Below are 15,627 nucleotides of genomic sequence, written 5' to 3' on the forward strand. Positions count from 1 at the left end.
AGGGAATTAAGTAGAGAAGAAAGAGGATAAATCAGAGGAATACACAGATTAATCAACAAGTTACAGTCTCATCACCAGGAGTTGTGGGGGGAAAATGTGCCTGGTGATTGAACAGTACAAAGGAAGTGATGAATTAAAGTATTTCATAGTACAGGAGTTTCCTTAAATAAAGTGCAGTGCAGGGAAACAGGTACAGGGGACAGCAAGGAGATGACAACTTTTCCTTTTTATTTCTTCAGGCACTAACAAGAGATATGATGTCTGAAATATCTTAATGCTTTTATGAAAAGGGGTGCCTTCCAAACTCAAGGGCATTTAAAATGCATTATTGTGACGAGTATCTTTAATTTCATTACTTAGTGAGTGAGGAGTCTATGGAGAACAGGGGGATTTTCTTCACTTGTTTAACATTTCCCTATTTTGCACTGTATAGAAGCTGCCATGTAAAGATCTTGGAGCACTTGCCAAATGTTGGTGATTTAGCACATAAAAAAACTCTTGTAGAAGTAATTTGTCTTCTCCTATCTACAAAAGCAGACTCAGAAAACCAAGGCCATCAATCCCAGAAAGGACAAGAAGTTCACTGTTCACTATAGATTACTAACACCAAGAGACAAGCTTCCACTATAAAAATCATCAGTTTAGGCTTATAGAAAACATGATTTAGCTTGGGTCTCTTTGTTTAAGAGATATTTAGTACCTTGGAAGAAAACTGAAGGTCTGTACAGCTCAGAATTCAAGCCATGTCTTTGGTAATACTCTAGAAACTCTGATGCTTATGCAGACTTCTAGGCACTGAATGTCTTGTAACCATGTTTCTTTATATAACTCCCCCTCTTGCTTCCTTTTATTGGTCTAGAGGTTCTTCTGAAATTCATTTAAAAATGGATTACATGAAAAAAACAGGAAATTTTTTCTAAACTATATTTGACTAGAGATGAGTTTTGATCACAGCAAACAGGAGGTGGAGTGAACAAATAAGATGACCATAAACTATTATAAATTTTGTTTGTTGCAATGAAGATGATTTTACCATCACCATAGTTAATATGTATTATTAACAGAGCTACCAACTGCTTGGTGAATGAATTGAAATATCCTTTTCAGTGTTTCAAGCCTTTAAGTCATATTATTTGAGAACTCTAAAGAGGAAATGCCACTGGCAAGTCAAACGAACAAACCAAAGACAAGTCCTTTTTTTGAAAACACAGGTGGAGAGGGAGGTTTAATAAGGATCACGGCCAGTAGGAGACTGCATCAATATTGTCTTCTTCCTTCTAAGATCAAATGATGAGTCTTCTAGATGTTACACCTGCTTTACAAGTTGCAAAGAAAGTAGCTATCCAAAGAGAAGAACATGCAGAAATTTGTTTACAGCATCAGTATTTCCCAGATATTTTGTTATGTTTTAAACACATTTTCTATATGAAATTCAATTGTCATATCAAGCTATATGCACAAAGTAGAACTGAGAGCACTGGCTTTATTTTAAGTGAATTTTTCTTTTACAGTTTAGTGTAACTGGAGGTAGATGCAATATTAAGTGATTTTTTTCCAGTGGTTTGAAATAAGTCATCTATGAACATTACAGGATAGAGTACTGGGGATTGGAATCAGTTGCTTGAAGTCAAGTCTACATAAACATGCAAATGAAACAACAAATACAGTAGTTTCTATGATGATTGTCAGTACAGTGTAGCACAGGTCTTTTTGGATGAAAGGCTGTTTCTGTGATGTCAAAATAGTAATTTGCCAGTACTGCAAAAAATTCCATGTGTATGCTACTGGCAAAGATACAAGATTCAGAGACAAAGTATTACAACTATGCCATTACTATTATTTCCCATATAACTCAAATGATCAAAAGCAAGTTGAAGGGAATTACATGGCAAAGAGTCTGTGATCTTCTATGCAGGCATATATTTCTGACCTCGCAGGCAGGAGTTTCATTTCACGTAACTGGATGAAAATGGATACTGCCATTGTCAGGACTTTTGCTTTAATCACATCTGCCAGCCTCGCTGTCAGAGCTGTTAATCTGTTCTCTGCAGCAGATTCCTTTGTGGGAATAATGGAAGCTCCCAGCAACTTCATTTCAAAGTATTTTTTAAAATTCCATGATTACTTGATCAAATCAACGAACAAGTGCTTGCTAACCTGTAACTGAGGACAAATACTGATAAATAGACAGGACCTAACTATGGTTTATTAACAACATTTTGTAGTAATGCCCTTTCCTTAGAATTGTAGATTTGCAAAGGAGCAAAACCAGTCTGGTGTAATACAAATGGCAAAAAATATTTTTAGCAACAAAATAGAAAATGTTTTTAAAATAAAATCTTCAATGCTCTTTCTTTTAAATTTCTCACAAAGTTGTTGAATAGATGGATAACCGAAAATACAGATACTTCTGTAAACTGAAATACTAATATATATCTGCAGATATGACCATGCACTGCAATATATCACAAGCAGACGGTCAAGAAGGACTTAGAAGGAAAAATCAGATCACATGCTTTCTGTTTCCCTGGTGCAATTTCTTGCCAGCAGCATAATATTATTTTATCAATTAACAGATATAAGCATGTACTTAAGTCAAAGACCACAAGTAATTTTACTGGTACAAGTGGGACTCTTTAGAAACTTGCAAGATAGGACTGTCCCAATGTTCTCAAATCAGCAGGTCTATAACATTCTGCCTCTGGCAGAACTGAATTCCTTTCAGGAAATGAAAGATACCAAGTAATAACTGACATCACTCTCACCCTTCCCTACTAAGAACAGAAAGCTTCCCAAATGAAGTTTACAAGGAAGTTGAAGCCAAGCCTGTCTCATCATGCAGATGTGATGGTCCTTTTAAAGTCCACAGGCAGGATTAACATTTGACCTCTAATATACAGAACATATACAATAAAACCTGTACCGGTTTTAAAATGTACTTCCTGGCCCAGGAACTATGAATCTGCTCTGTAATGCATGAAAGGTATTAATTTTCATTCGTTTTCTTCTTAGTGAAACGCAAACATAGCATTCAGTATGAACTTAAAGATTTTACATATCAAACTGATTTATATAATATTTGAAACTTTACAAAATAGTACTAAAGTAGTTAATAAAAAGATCAAATTTTAAATATTTACATTTTATACATAATTTCCCCTTACTTACAATTATTAAATAATCTTCCACAGTTTCCTAAATTTTAGGGAAATGCTTTTAATAACTAAAAACTGATTTTGAATTACTATCAGATGGCTTTTTACTTGAACAGAATTTTAGCAAAACCCCATTTCCAATGTGAAACACTATCCTCACATTTTCAGTAGCAGTTATATATATATACACACATATTTTTATACATATATATATAGTTTTATAGCTGTTTTATAATGCAATCCTGTTTTCTACAATAAACAGTGGAGACCTAAATAAGAAAATGGCACAGTATGGATGGAAACATTATATTCCCAACTCTTAAATCCCTTTGTGTCATTCGGCTTCTAGAATATCCAGTTATGTTATTCTTCCAGTACTTTCAAGGAATTGCATCCCTACTTATTTAGATTTTTGTGTCATTATCTTTTGAGAAATTATTTCCTGCAGGTACTTCACAGAGACTATCACCATCCGTGCTGAAATCATCATCATCGTCATCATCATCATCAGAATCTGCCAACACTTTACTTGGTGACTTCTTCAGTCTACTAAAACAAAAACACACATATTTGCTATTAAAACAGCACATCTACACACAGATCACTTACACAAAACTTTAAACGTTGACAGGCAGGATTTACATTTTTGAAGGCTGTTAAAGTGCTCCAGCAGAGGTAGTTTATCATAGACTACACCTTACACGAAGGAAGCATGCACAAGATAGAACAATCACATCTTCAAGCACCTCTAACTAAAGTGGCAGGGAGAGGAAACTGCAAACTTTGCACTCCAGGATGTTCACAGATGGCCAAGTAAAACTAACACAGAATGACCGTACCTCTCAGCTATTAGGGAAATTTTTACTGCTACAAATGTTAAGAGTGTCAAGTCCCACCTCTTTATTCCATTTTATGCCTCAATGACTATTCAGTAGGGGGATCTTGGAAAGAAGGCTGGGACACCTAGAGAGTTTCACAGGTCTGTGTCAAACTGTGTGTGCTGATGACAAACTTGAAGAGGAAGCTCTCAGTTTATAGACTACAGGAGCAAGCGGTCAAATGTGTGAGAAGTGATGTGATACGGAACTGGAAGGCCTAACAACTAATCCTACCTTAATTCTTTTTTTGCAGTGTTAAGCTGTCCTTGCAATTGTTCATTTATGTCTAGTTGCTCTTCAAGTTCTCTTTGAAGTTTCTTTTTTGCATTTTCCAGTCTGTCTATTTCTTCTTCAGCTTCTTCAACTTGCCGTTTCATTGCTTTCAAACGCAAACTCAACTGCAATATTTACATGTCATCTAATTAGAGGACTATTTTAACAAAGCAATTTTATTCTTCCAGTATCTATGAGAGGGAGAATAAAGACAAAACTTTGCCAGTGTAGTGACACTGTAATCTTCTCTTTCAGAAGTACTTGAAAGTCAGCATTAGACTTTAATGTGATAAAAATAATGTGATACGGTCTTTTTACAAAGAAAAACCAGCAACAAGCAGAGAGCTTTGGTAGAGTAAGACAGTATTATGTGACAGCAAGAGCTGCTTATCAATTAAGACAGAGTAGCGTGTATAAGTTAAGCAACTTTAACAGACGGATACTGTAAAATACATTTCAAAAAACCAGAGGATTTTTTAAGACCATTCCTGCAATGGATGTCTCCAGTCTGAAAGACACTGTTCCTTCTCAAGGCAGAATATTAACTGTTGGCTCACATGCTGAAACAAACCATGTTTTAATCAACAAAGACCACCGTAATGGTAGAGCACATTGCTATTAGAACATCAGCATGCTTTTAGACTTACAGCCTGTATTTAACAGTAAACAGCTTTTTTCTTTAAACAAAATTTTATGGTGGCAAAACAGAATATATTACTTGTTGGTGTATTTATAGGATCAATTACTGTCTGTTATTTGCTTTATTTCTTAAATTAGGATTGCTTCTGTAACTTCTTTTCATAATTTTCAAAATTAATAACAATTTAGTACTAGACAAAAGCACATGATGCAATGGCAGCAGTAAATATCACTAAAAGGGAGTAAATAAACAACAGAGTAATCAGAATCTACCTCCATTCATCCTGTATCTTTTATACATGATGGTTTATGCTAGTAGGATTAATATCAGATATTTGCATATTAGTCTTTCCCTCTACCTGGTCCTTCTGATCAGTCAGTGACAGATGTTCATCATCTACTTGCAACATTAACTCCTTCACTTTCCTCTCAAGTCTGCGGTTACTTAGTTGGAAATTGGCTCTGTCCCTAGGAGAAAACCAAAACCAACAAAAGACAGGTTTGTAAAAAAGGAACTGAGATATACTCCCCATCCAGATAATTTAATTCCTTAACAGTCTTCTAAGAATTAAATAAATACTTTGGCTCCCTGCTTGGATTTACTGATTCCATGCAACATATTGAGAAATTTGTTCATAAAGAGAAATGACTAAGGAGAATTTCTTCTGTCACCACAGCAACATTTAGCATCAAAAATACACTCCAAGATTAAACAAAAAGCGAACATGAAAGTGAATGTCTCATAGTACAGTTAATATTTCTAAGCCTGTTCCTGATATTAGACTTTTATAAAATAACGAGCTGTGAAACCATGTTAGCAATGTGCCCAGTTTTAAATTTTAAGACAAACTTCTACTGTCCTTGCAGTCAAAAAGAAGATTTGCAATTCTTTGATGAAACAGTAACCATTTGAATTTGGTGAAAAAAAACCCAAGTGAATTGTAATGGAGATTTAATATTAGCAAGAGGCCATAATAACAAACATAAACGTGCATGTTTTGATCTTGACATAACTGGTTTTACCTCTCTTCATTTGCAAGTCGTTCTTCCAGCTCTGTGATCCTTGCCTCCATCTGAGCAACAAGTCCCTCCTTATTGGATCGGTAAGAACCCTCCAGGTGAAGGATTCGGCTCTTCAAGTCCTTGTTCTATAGTTGGAACACACTTGGTTAATACACACTTACTCAGATTGACAAATATCACCTTAACACCAAATTCATGTCTCCAGGAAAACATACATCAGTATGTACAGTGATCAGTATAGTGATAAGTGAATATGGAAAGTCATTGAGATTTGACGGTTTACTATAAACAAATTTTCTACTACTGTGACTTATTGAAAAGAATTTGCCGTAAAGTTTTAGGATTAAACGGACACTTAAACCTCAGATAGTTGCAAGCCCTTTCCAGCAGTACTTTTTAATATGTCAATTTTTTTTCAAATACTCTGTCAGATCTGTCTTATCCTCCATCCAATCCTTTTGTAAAATTCTGTGTTCTTGCCCTGTAATCACTGGTGTATGGCTAGAACAAGTAGACAAAGAAATTATTTACATCCAATACAACTTTACTTCATTAAAGCTGTTACTGGGGTGTCCCCCTGCCTTTCTTTACTCTCCACTGCTACTCCTACTTCAAAAATAGTTCAAAAAAGATTTGTAAAAGGAGACTTTTTGCTAAGATTTACACTTACATTTTTCTGAGGCTAAGTTTTTAATGGGGACCTAGTCAAAGAGTTGGCAGGAAAAAAAAAAAAACAACAAATAAAGAGTTACATGATAAACAGAAGAATAAAGCTCTTTGTTACAGAAATTCAAAGCATTATCTCAGGTCTCAAATACAGAAAAAAGGACTGTGACAGGAAGATCAGAACTAAAGTATAAGAATGTACACAGTATATACCAGTAGGTGGCATTCTTTTTTCTCAAACAATTAAGATGAGATCAACGTCACATAACTGAAAGCACCTAATTAGGTGTGTTGTACTAACATTGTTCTCTAAATTTCCATGACAATCTGGTTTATATTCTTGAGTTTTCAAATAATACTATGACTTCCTCTGGATCTCACCTAAGGGCTATGATAAGTAATCTTGCTTTCAAAGACCACTGAACTGCAGAAGAATTGTTTACTACTACAGAAGAAGACACTCAACTAAAATCACAATTACTTGAAATTATATCTTCAGTAGTGTTCCTGAAGTACTGTTAACCCTTGGCAGAACAGCTCCTAAAGTGGTAATTTACAACCAGACATAATTACCTGTCTTTCCAATGAAATTTTGTCACACTCCAAGTCTTGCTTTATAGCTCTTTCCTGAAGTAGCTCTGTCCTCATTTGTTCAATCTATTAGAGAAAGAAGACACAAAATTTTAATAAGAGACTTAAATAACTGTTATCTATATGATACTGTGTGTACGTATATATATAAACTACATATACCAATGCAATAAGCAATCTGTTCGTTCTCAGAACTCAAGACATACACATGATTTCAGATGAGCTTTACAGCTGCAATACTGGACCAAAATTTCTGCTTCAGGAAGTCCATGTTATTCCCAGTACTCATTCTAGGCATTTCACACCCACATTGGATATTGTTGATGTTTACCGTGTACGTTCTGCAGCAAGGAACTGAACTCTAAGCTGTTGTATGAGACACACATCATCTGGCAGGACACTGAGTTCTGGGAACATCACATCCATCTTCAAACATCTTTGTCACTTGTTTTCTTCCTACTTAAGTCTGAACCTCTGAAACAGCACCTCACTTTTAAGCTACTGACTAGTCTAAGTAAAGTTTCTCCTTATTAAAAACAAGCTGGTACTGCAGACAAGTGCCTAGAACTCAGTAAAATGCTCGACAGAGAATTGCAGTTTTCTGTATGTACGGAGTAGTAAAAGCTCTTTTTCAACAGGCTCTGCTGCATGATGGACACAAACATTGCTCCCCTCCTCCAGTCAATTTTATGTCTTGCACTGGAGGGGCACCAACTTCTAGACTTGGAGAGGGGGTAGGTTTTGCTTGTTTTGTAAAAAGACTACTTTTTCTACAGTTTCTTTTAATATTTCCACTCCATATTCAGCAACCACAAGGAATATATATTCTCCATGTGTAAAGATGTTAAAAAGCCACCTAATCAATACAGACTCAAGATAAGAATGCAGAATTAGTTTGTTTTACCTCACTATTAGACTTGATTGGAAAAGGAATTGAGCTCAAAGAAAAACTCTAAACTGCCTAACAGCTGCTACTGAAACTTTGGTGCTAAAGAACAAAGTTTGTAGGGCTTTTGAAATACTCATCTTGCTTCCAATCTTTCTGAGACTCCCCACAAATCTCTAAAATCTGCTTTTACAGGCACAGCGAATGTTACCACAGCATTTGTGGTTTACACTGCACAGGGCTTATTATGATAGATATCATCTGGGGAACACAGTGAGTATTCTGTACCAGTTACTGTACCTGCAAGAAAACAACTGCTAAAGATTTCAGTGGCCACAGCATTCTTCCCTGCTTTACATCACTTACATAAGAACTTGCATAAACACACCATCCCAGTTAAGCAACTCTCAGTTACAGATTTATCTCAGTAAAGGTCTTTCAAAAGTCCTTGGGAATTCTTGCATAAAAAAATCCAAAAGCAATGTTAAGAATGTGAAGGTTAAACAAGTACAGCAGATAAAAATTTACCCTAGGCCTTATTTTTTAACCACATCATAATATTAAAAAATATATTTTTAGTTATTCATGGTTAAAGGAAGTAATTTGCACTGTTTCTGCAGCTTGGAAATTGACATATGAATACAAATAATGGCAGCAATGCATGCAGTTGCATATGCTATGTCACAGGATGGGGATAGAAGTGTAGAAGGCATTCCTGAAAACCAAGGTCATAACAGCTCCTAGAATACCAATGGCAGCACGTAGCTGTGTTCTCAACAGCTGGGTAATTTCTTAAAAGCTCTCATTGTCACACGGAAGCCTCATAATAACAATGTTTTATATGTTATATAGTAAAATATTGTACAGTAAAGTATTATTTTATAGACACAAATTAGAATCACATGTGTACAATAGCTGTATTTATTATTGAAATATATGAAAAAAGTTACATTGTGAGGGTTTACATAGAATTTATTCTGCTGTAATTGCTTTAGCTAGGCAGACACAGGAAAAAATACAGCTAAATTTGTGGTAAAATGAATGACTAATTAAAAATGTAGCTGTTAACTGAAGAAAGGGGTTTTGTTTTATGTAGGAACTTGCTCAATGGACCACTCTGAGGTTCCACTGTGCTCTTACTGTGCTCAGAGGCTGTAACAAATTTGTGCAGCCTTCCCAAGATTCAAACTAAGGAATTATTTAGAGGACAATTATTGTATTTCCAAGATGACTGCTACTGTTGTTGGACACCTCTTGGTAAAAGCTACCTCACAGAAAGGTAGTGGGAGAGAGAAAAAGAGCTATATCTGATTAGGATCAGAAAGCTATGTGCAAATATATACAAGAGCTTGTTGAAAGAGAAGGACAGCAGATAGAATTCTTGCTGGAAGAGATAGAAACTGTTTTATCTTCTAATGTTTTTCACCAGTAAACACATAATTAACATGCACAAAGTAGAAAAGCAGTTGTCTGCTAAAATGTGCTTGAAGTTCCACTTATTTCACAGCAGTAAGTTGTACCAGTTTCATGTTCATATTCTGTGTATGTACCACGTGGGACTTCATGTTCCATGTTCTACCTTTCCTATGTCTAATACATGATAATTGTGTTAAAAGAATAAACTATTTCTGCAGCTTAAGACAACATTTACCACAGCTGGATTTGAAGAATGCTAACAACAAAGAAATGAGAAAAGCAACTGTATCAGATGTCACAAAGCTTTATCATTTTGTGCCAGCTTTAGGATTAAAAGCAGCTGTTGAGTTCATTACAGTGAAAGCAATTTGATTTCTGATAATAATTTAGATGCCATCAGTATTGTTCACTGTCTCACAGGTTTGCAGCCTATGTTGCTTGTTATTTCGTAAGTAGTGTGTGTATATATATATATATACACATAAATATGCCTTAGACAATTTCCAAGTATGTGACCAAAAAACCCAATGATTAATCAAGAAGAAAGCTAAAGCTAAACAAATCCCTTTGATGCTTCAAAATTGAAAAACAACCATCATATCCAGATTTTCATTTCTTTGCTTCCTACAGCCAGTGCCAGCTAAAGGACAGGTACACAGCTCTCCACTGGGAACACTTTACCAAAAGGAAGCGAATTATGCAGGTCAGTGCAATTTTATCCTTATCTATTTATTCTAAAATTGTCATGAAAACTAGTAAGTGCATTTTTCACACTTATTGGAAACAACTCTGAAGTCAACAGACTCTTGTTCACAATTTCACAGAACACAAGAATTGATGAGGGTATCATGAGGCTTTTTCAATTATGTTTGCAAAGTCAATATGGCAAGAGATACTTCACTTGTTCATAGGAAAAAAAAAATCACTTATTAAAATATGTCCTGTCCCTGCTCACTTTAGACTCAAAGAGCAGCTGAGTGCTCCAGCTTTCCATGCATGTCTGTTAATGTGCTTGGAGCATTATGGTCTTTCTAGAGTTACTAATACAATATCATTTAAAAACTGATAGGATATGACCCACTTTTCCCCCAAATTTTTTTCTGTTTCCACTCTGCTGTGGTACTTCTTGAGTGGAAGGCAAGAGGAGATGAGAACAGTGTGTCATGCAGCCATTCAGATTCAAAAGGGTGTTTAAATTAAAAAAGAATAACATTTCATGGCAAGTGAAATGTGAACTATTAGTCTTGCCAATGTTTATTCAAGCATTCAGCTTTATGTAAAATAGAACCAGTTGTTTAAATTTGTTTTTACTGGAAATTTCAGTATTATAGTTCATTATCAGTATGTTAAAATAACATATTTATAATAATAGTGTTAAAAATGTAGAGGAATACAGATTTTACCAAAATAAATCCATTATAATTTCTCATGTCATTATAAATGCTTAGCAGACCCTGAAATACTCTTTAGTAATTTGACTACTTAGTCATTCTGGCATAAAATCAAAACAAAGCAACCTTTATAACTCATGTGTGAAATGAGAAATTCCAGACCTCAAAATAAACATGTCTTTTACCCATTATGTAACATTTTAGTCACCAAACTGTATTTTAGGTTTCCATTCAGTTTGCAAATTAACTTCCATAGCAGCTATGACTGAAGTACTTTTATCCCAGGTTTACAACACAGGCACAGACTCCAGTATTAAAGGCTTCCTGATTTAACAACAGCATGACCCCACATTATTATAGGGCCTTTACATTCTATTTCACCTACTGACTCGGGGTCTGTACAATATCAATGGAACAATAGCAGAAAGCCTTTATTACAGTCAAATGGAATCTCAGTAACCTGAGTTCAAACAAAGTAGTAATGGTGCCTTGGTGCTTCAAGGACACATGAGAGAAAGCTGAGCTCTACCTCACTTTAAACTCTCCAGCTGTCTCAGTGGAACACTCAATTTCATTGAAAAGACACAGAAACTAGGATTTTACTTTCTGTTCTCCCTCTGAAGCTACAGCTATTCAAAAGAATGTCAGTGGCTCTTTTTTTTTCTGCAGAAAGAGAAATGAGAACAGAACAGATTATGGTGGGTACCTCAATGCTAATTGTCCCCTGAGCTTCTAGGAAATTACTATAAGCTGCAGTACTTCATGCAGAGTTACAGCAGTAGATGTGCTGTAATGAGTTATGAATCAGTTTTACATCTTTCAGAAAGCAAAAATAAGGCAAAGAACATTATCTAAATAATTCCACAATTTCCTAAAGCTCCTCCTCCTCCTTCATTAAGAGTCTATTATGCTGAATTACTTTTTAGTATGATTAAAATTGTGATCTTTCAATATAAGAGACTCTTCACATCAGACTTACTGGTCTTCAGTCTTTATATACATCCTGTGTCTGTTTTCCAGTTAGAACAACAGGAAAAAAATGGTCTGCGATGATGTGAAGGGAACGTATTTAATCATGCTTCTGAACCTTGGGTTTTTGGATTTACATGCTCTGCTCAAGTATAACATATAAATCCTATTGCTAATCATTATTTAGTTGATCAATATTGATTGTGATCCTAATAACACTTTTTCATAGAATCATTAAACAAAAGCTGGAAAAGTTATTCAAGTACCTGTTCTCTGCACCTGCTGATCCTCTCAGACAACAAATCTGAATTATTCTTTTCTTCATCAAGCTCAAGTTCCAGGTGAGACAACTTGTCCTAAGTGGAACAAAGAAAAGCAGCCTCAACACACTACTTTCTATCCTCTTCAGATTGCCATCAGGGTATTCTTCTTTAAACTTCAAGGACCCAAAGTCTGAAAGACTAAGCTTGGAAACTGAAATGCCTCTTAAAACACACAGCAAAAGAGATGGCAGATAGAAACGGCTTTAGAGTGGATTTGTTTGACAGACATAAAATAAATGCTTAGTTTCCTTTTATTAATCACTCCCAACAATTTCCAGAATATAACAGAAATTCTGTAATGTTCCTGCAGACTTTTTCAGAGTGTCTGCATTACATTATATATTTAGAAGACAAATTTCTTTTCATCTCAGTACAATGACATATGGATGTTTGTTTACGAAAGTCAAATGACAGCCTAGTTGAACTGAACAGTTATGAAGCCCTATAACAGGTTAGAGTCACAATGTTATTCAGACTCCTGAAATGAACTGATATCAAAGGCTAAACAGAACTTGTGCTTCTAAATACTTTTGAAGTTCTGAATGATGGGTCTAGAAATGAAAATCATGCAAATTTGCATGATAAGCTCTAGATAAAATTAATTTAAAATAAGTTAATTGAAATTATGAGAGAAAATTCTAATTCAGAAGATACCATGTTATAATAGATATGCTAACAAATCACCTTTAAAACATACCACATTAATTCCTGCAGTAATACTACAAGGATTTTTGACAACATGAAGCTATTTTGATTCCTTCCAAGCAGAATCCATGTGAAACACCAAAATTACTTTCATCTCCTCAAAAAAGAAACAAACTCTTAAGAATGTCTCACCTCCATTAGTTTGATTTGTCTTGCCCGATCGTCTTTTAAGTGGTTTTTGGCTTCCAGTTCATACTCCAAGCTTTTCACAGTCTGTTCCAGTAACTGAGTTTTTGTTATTGCCTCATCCTGAGCTCTCTGGTGATCCCTCAGGTTTTCTTCCATCAGACGTATCTGAAGCAATAAGATCATGGGAATACACTTCACACTGTACTTCCTATAAACAAGGCATGGCAGCAAAGGGGACTCCCTGCAAACACGACAGATCTGGAAGCATGACAGGAATTCCACTGAGTTACTGACTTTTCACAGTAATTTTTGTTTTATCCACAAGATGGCACCAAGAAAATAAACTTGGATTATGACCTATCATGAAATGCTTCATGCTACATCTTTTACACTGACAATCATCCAGGTGTGGTTCTTAAAATTTATTTCTTTTCACTAAGTCACAGCAAGACAAAATTTAGATAATTTTCTAAATGGTTTTATCTTTGGAACTTTTTCTTTCCTTTTCAGCCTCCCATTTCTTTAGCTTTTAAATAACTATGTAGTTTATATGTCTGATGCACTTTGATGACAGCATTTTACCAATGACATGATTACAGATACACACATATATATAACACTATTAGACACAGTGGGGCTACCTGCTGAGGACAAAAGTACCCTATTCAACAACTGTATGTCCTTAATAATATTATCCAAAAAACCTTCTTGGTACTTGAAAAGTATATATACAATAAGTGAGAGGGGTTTTAGGTGAAATCATGACCATTCCTTGTGCGTGTAACTTAACTTATAACATGTATATAATATGAGAGGTTTTTTTCCTTAAACAGTTTGCCACATTCTTCCTCTGTTTCAAGTGCTTATTTTAGTAATTAAGCTAAGGTAATGTATTAGTGAATGTTCACAGAGTTTGCTACCTACTGCTAAGTCCTGACTCCTGCATGGCTTGGTCATGAATGTTTGTTTGTTTTTCCTAAATAACTGGTGGGTTTTTCCTAATCAAAAATATTTCTAAATTCCCAATTCCTTCAGCAGCAGGCATTAAAGACCAGCAGATCATCAATGGAATCCTTGTCATATTACTTAAGGTGCATTCATTTGTCAAACACTGCATTTATCTGTCCTAAAGAGGAGCCCCCATTTCCCCAGCAGAAATAACATGCTGATCACCACCACAAAAACTCAAACTCAAAATCTGAGATCAGCCTCACATGATGTACATGAGAGTACGCAAAAGCATGATTGCAAACCTGCATTATCTTGAAAACTACCTGCACTGAATTCTAGGTCAAAGCTGAGAATTTCTCACTGAATTTATGAGTCATTACCTCATCTTGCATTCTTATGTTCATCAGGCGTGATTTTTCTACCTCAATGTTTTTCTCCTTCAATTGCCTCTGCAGATCCACAAATTCCCTGCGATTTTTCTCCTTGTATTCATCAAGTTGGCTCTGAAGCTCCAGAGCTGATGTTCTTGAGATCTCCACCATTTCAGATATCTGGGCAAAAAGTACATATACAAAAGGTTCTATTGTGCTTAAAACAACAAAAGTTTTTTTCCTCCAACTTCAGTATTCAGTTCAGTATTTTCAAAGAGAAAATTTATCAAACGTTCCCAAATAAATTAATTTCTGTGCAGAAGTGGGAAAACACAAAACAATAAAGTTAATTTCTAATAGCATGTGTGGCAAGACTATTCTCTTTTCGTCTGCCAGCAGTTTTTCCAGCTGAGTGCTACAATGAACTGCACAGTCACACTTCAGTATGTCAGTATTAGCTGTACACACAGTTGGTACAATAATTCAGATATAGAAACTCTGAGAATCAGCTGTAAAACTCTGAAATATCATGGTACTGTACATGAGAACTGAACTCAGATCTGGGATCTGGTTTATACAGAACTTGTTTACAGTGCCATTTTGTGGTAGTGGTTTCCAATCATTGTTCCAGGCCTGAAAGCTTTTAATAAGAGCCTCTAGGTTAAAGAAACTAATACTAAACTTTGCATTTTACTTTCTTTTACACATTTAAAAATATAGAATTCTTTACAATTTGCCCGTTCATTTACTTCTATCTGTTAAATATTCAGATCCCTGCAGCCTCTTGGGGGTGAACTCATACCTCCTCCTGTAACTTCTCAACAGTCTTGTTCAGTTCCAATCGTTCATTCTCCATTTCATTCTTTATCTGCTTTAACTGCTCCTTCTGCTGAGTTTCATCTTTTAATTGCTGACTTAACTGCTGTCGTTCCTGTGAAATGCAACGGATGTTCTCCTGCAGTAAATTTAAAAATACGCATAGTAAAATGTAGACCAACTTTTCTAATGCCTTAAAGGTATGTTACTTAACACAGTAATACCAGCAGCTGCTGTAAAATTAAAACAAATTTCAGGTTTTACAGTTAGCTAACTTGTATAGGACAAACAATGATATGTCATGCTAGAAACAACTGAATGTCCATTTATACCTATTTTCTTATGCCAAGTATTAAAACCATGATGCAATGGGAATGTTGCTACCAACTATCCAAACGCTGCAGTTTCCTCAGTGTCTGCCCGTTCAGACTACACCATTCTGAAT

At 35.3% G+C, this 15,627-nt stretch overlaps 1 protein-coding gene across 2 annotated transcripts in view; it reads right to left on the minus strand.

Moving 5' to 3' along the window:
* Positions 1-1,469: 1,469 nt before the first annotated feature.
* Positions 1,470-15,627, minus strand: part of CGNL1 (cingulin like 1) — a 39,071-nt gene continuing 24,913 nt past the window's right edge. The window contains exons 10-18 of one of the 2 annotated variants that reach the window (XM_066195892.1): positions 15,169-15,321; positions 14,376-14,546; positions 13,048-13,209; positions 12,154-12,243; positions 7,208-7,291; positions 5,969-6,093; positions 5,305-5,413; positions 4,268-4,431; positions 1,470-3,701 (exon numbers count right to left, since the gene is read on the minus strand). In XM_066195892.1, coding sequence (XP_066051989.1) covers positions 3,560-3,701; positions 4,268-4,431; positions 5,305-5,413; positions 5,969-6,093; positions 7,208-7,291; positions 12,154-12,243; positions 13,048-13,209; positions 14,376-14,546; positions 15,169-15,321 — 1,200 coding nt within the window. In that variant the 3' untranslated portion in view covers positions 1,470-3,559. Of the gene's footprint in view, positions 3,705-4,267; positions 4,432-5,304; positions 5,414-5,968; positions 6,094-7,207; positions 7,292-12,153; positions 12,244-13,047; positions 13,210-14,375; positions 14,547-15,168; positions 15,322-15,627 lie in introns of both variants that reach the window. The other variant, XM_066195891.1, reaches the window with a different exon arrangement.

Source organism: Chamaea fasciata, unplaced genomic scaffold (assembly GCF_029207755.1).
Source record: "Chamaea fasciata isolate MVZ Bird 193981 ecotype frontalis unplaced genomic scaffold, bChaFas1.0.hap1 SCAF_14, whole genome shotgun sequence".
In the NCBI taxonomy this organism is placed as follows: domain Eukaryota; kingdom Metazoa; phylum Chordata; class Aves; order Passeriformes; family Sylviidae; genus Chamaea; species Chamaea fasciata.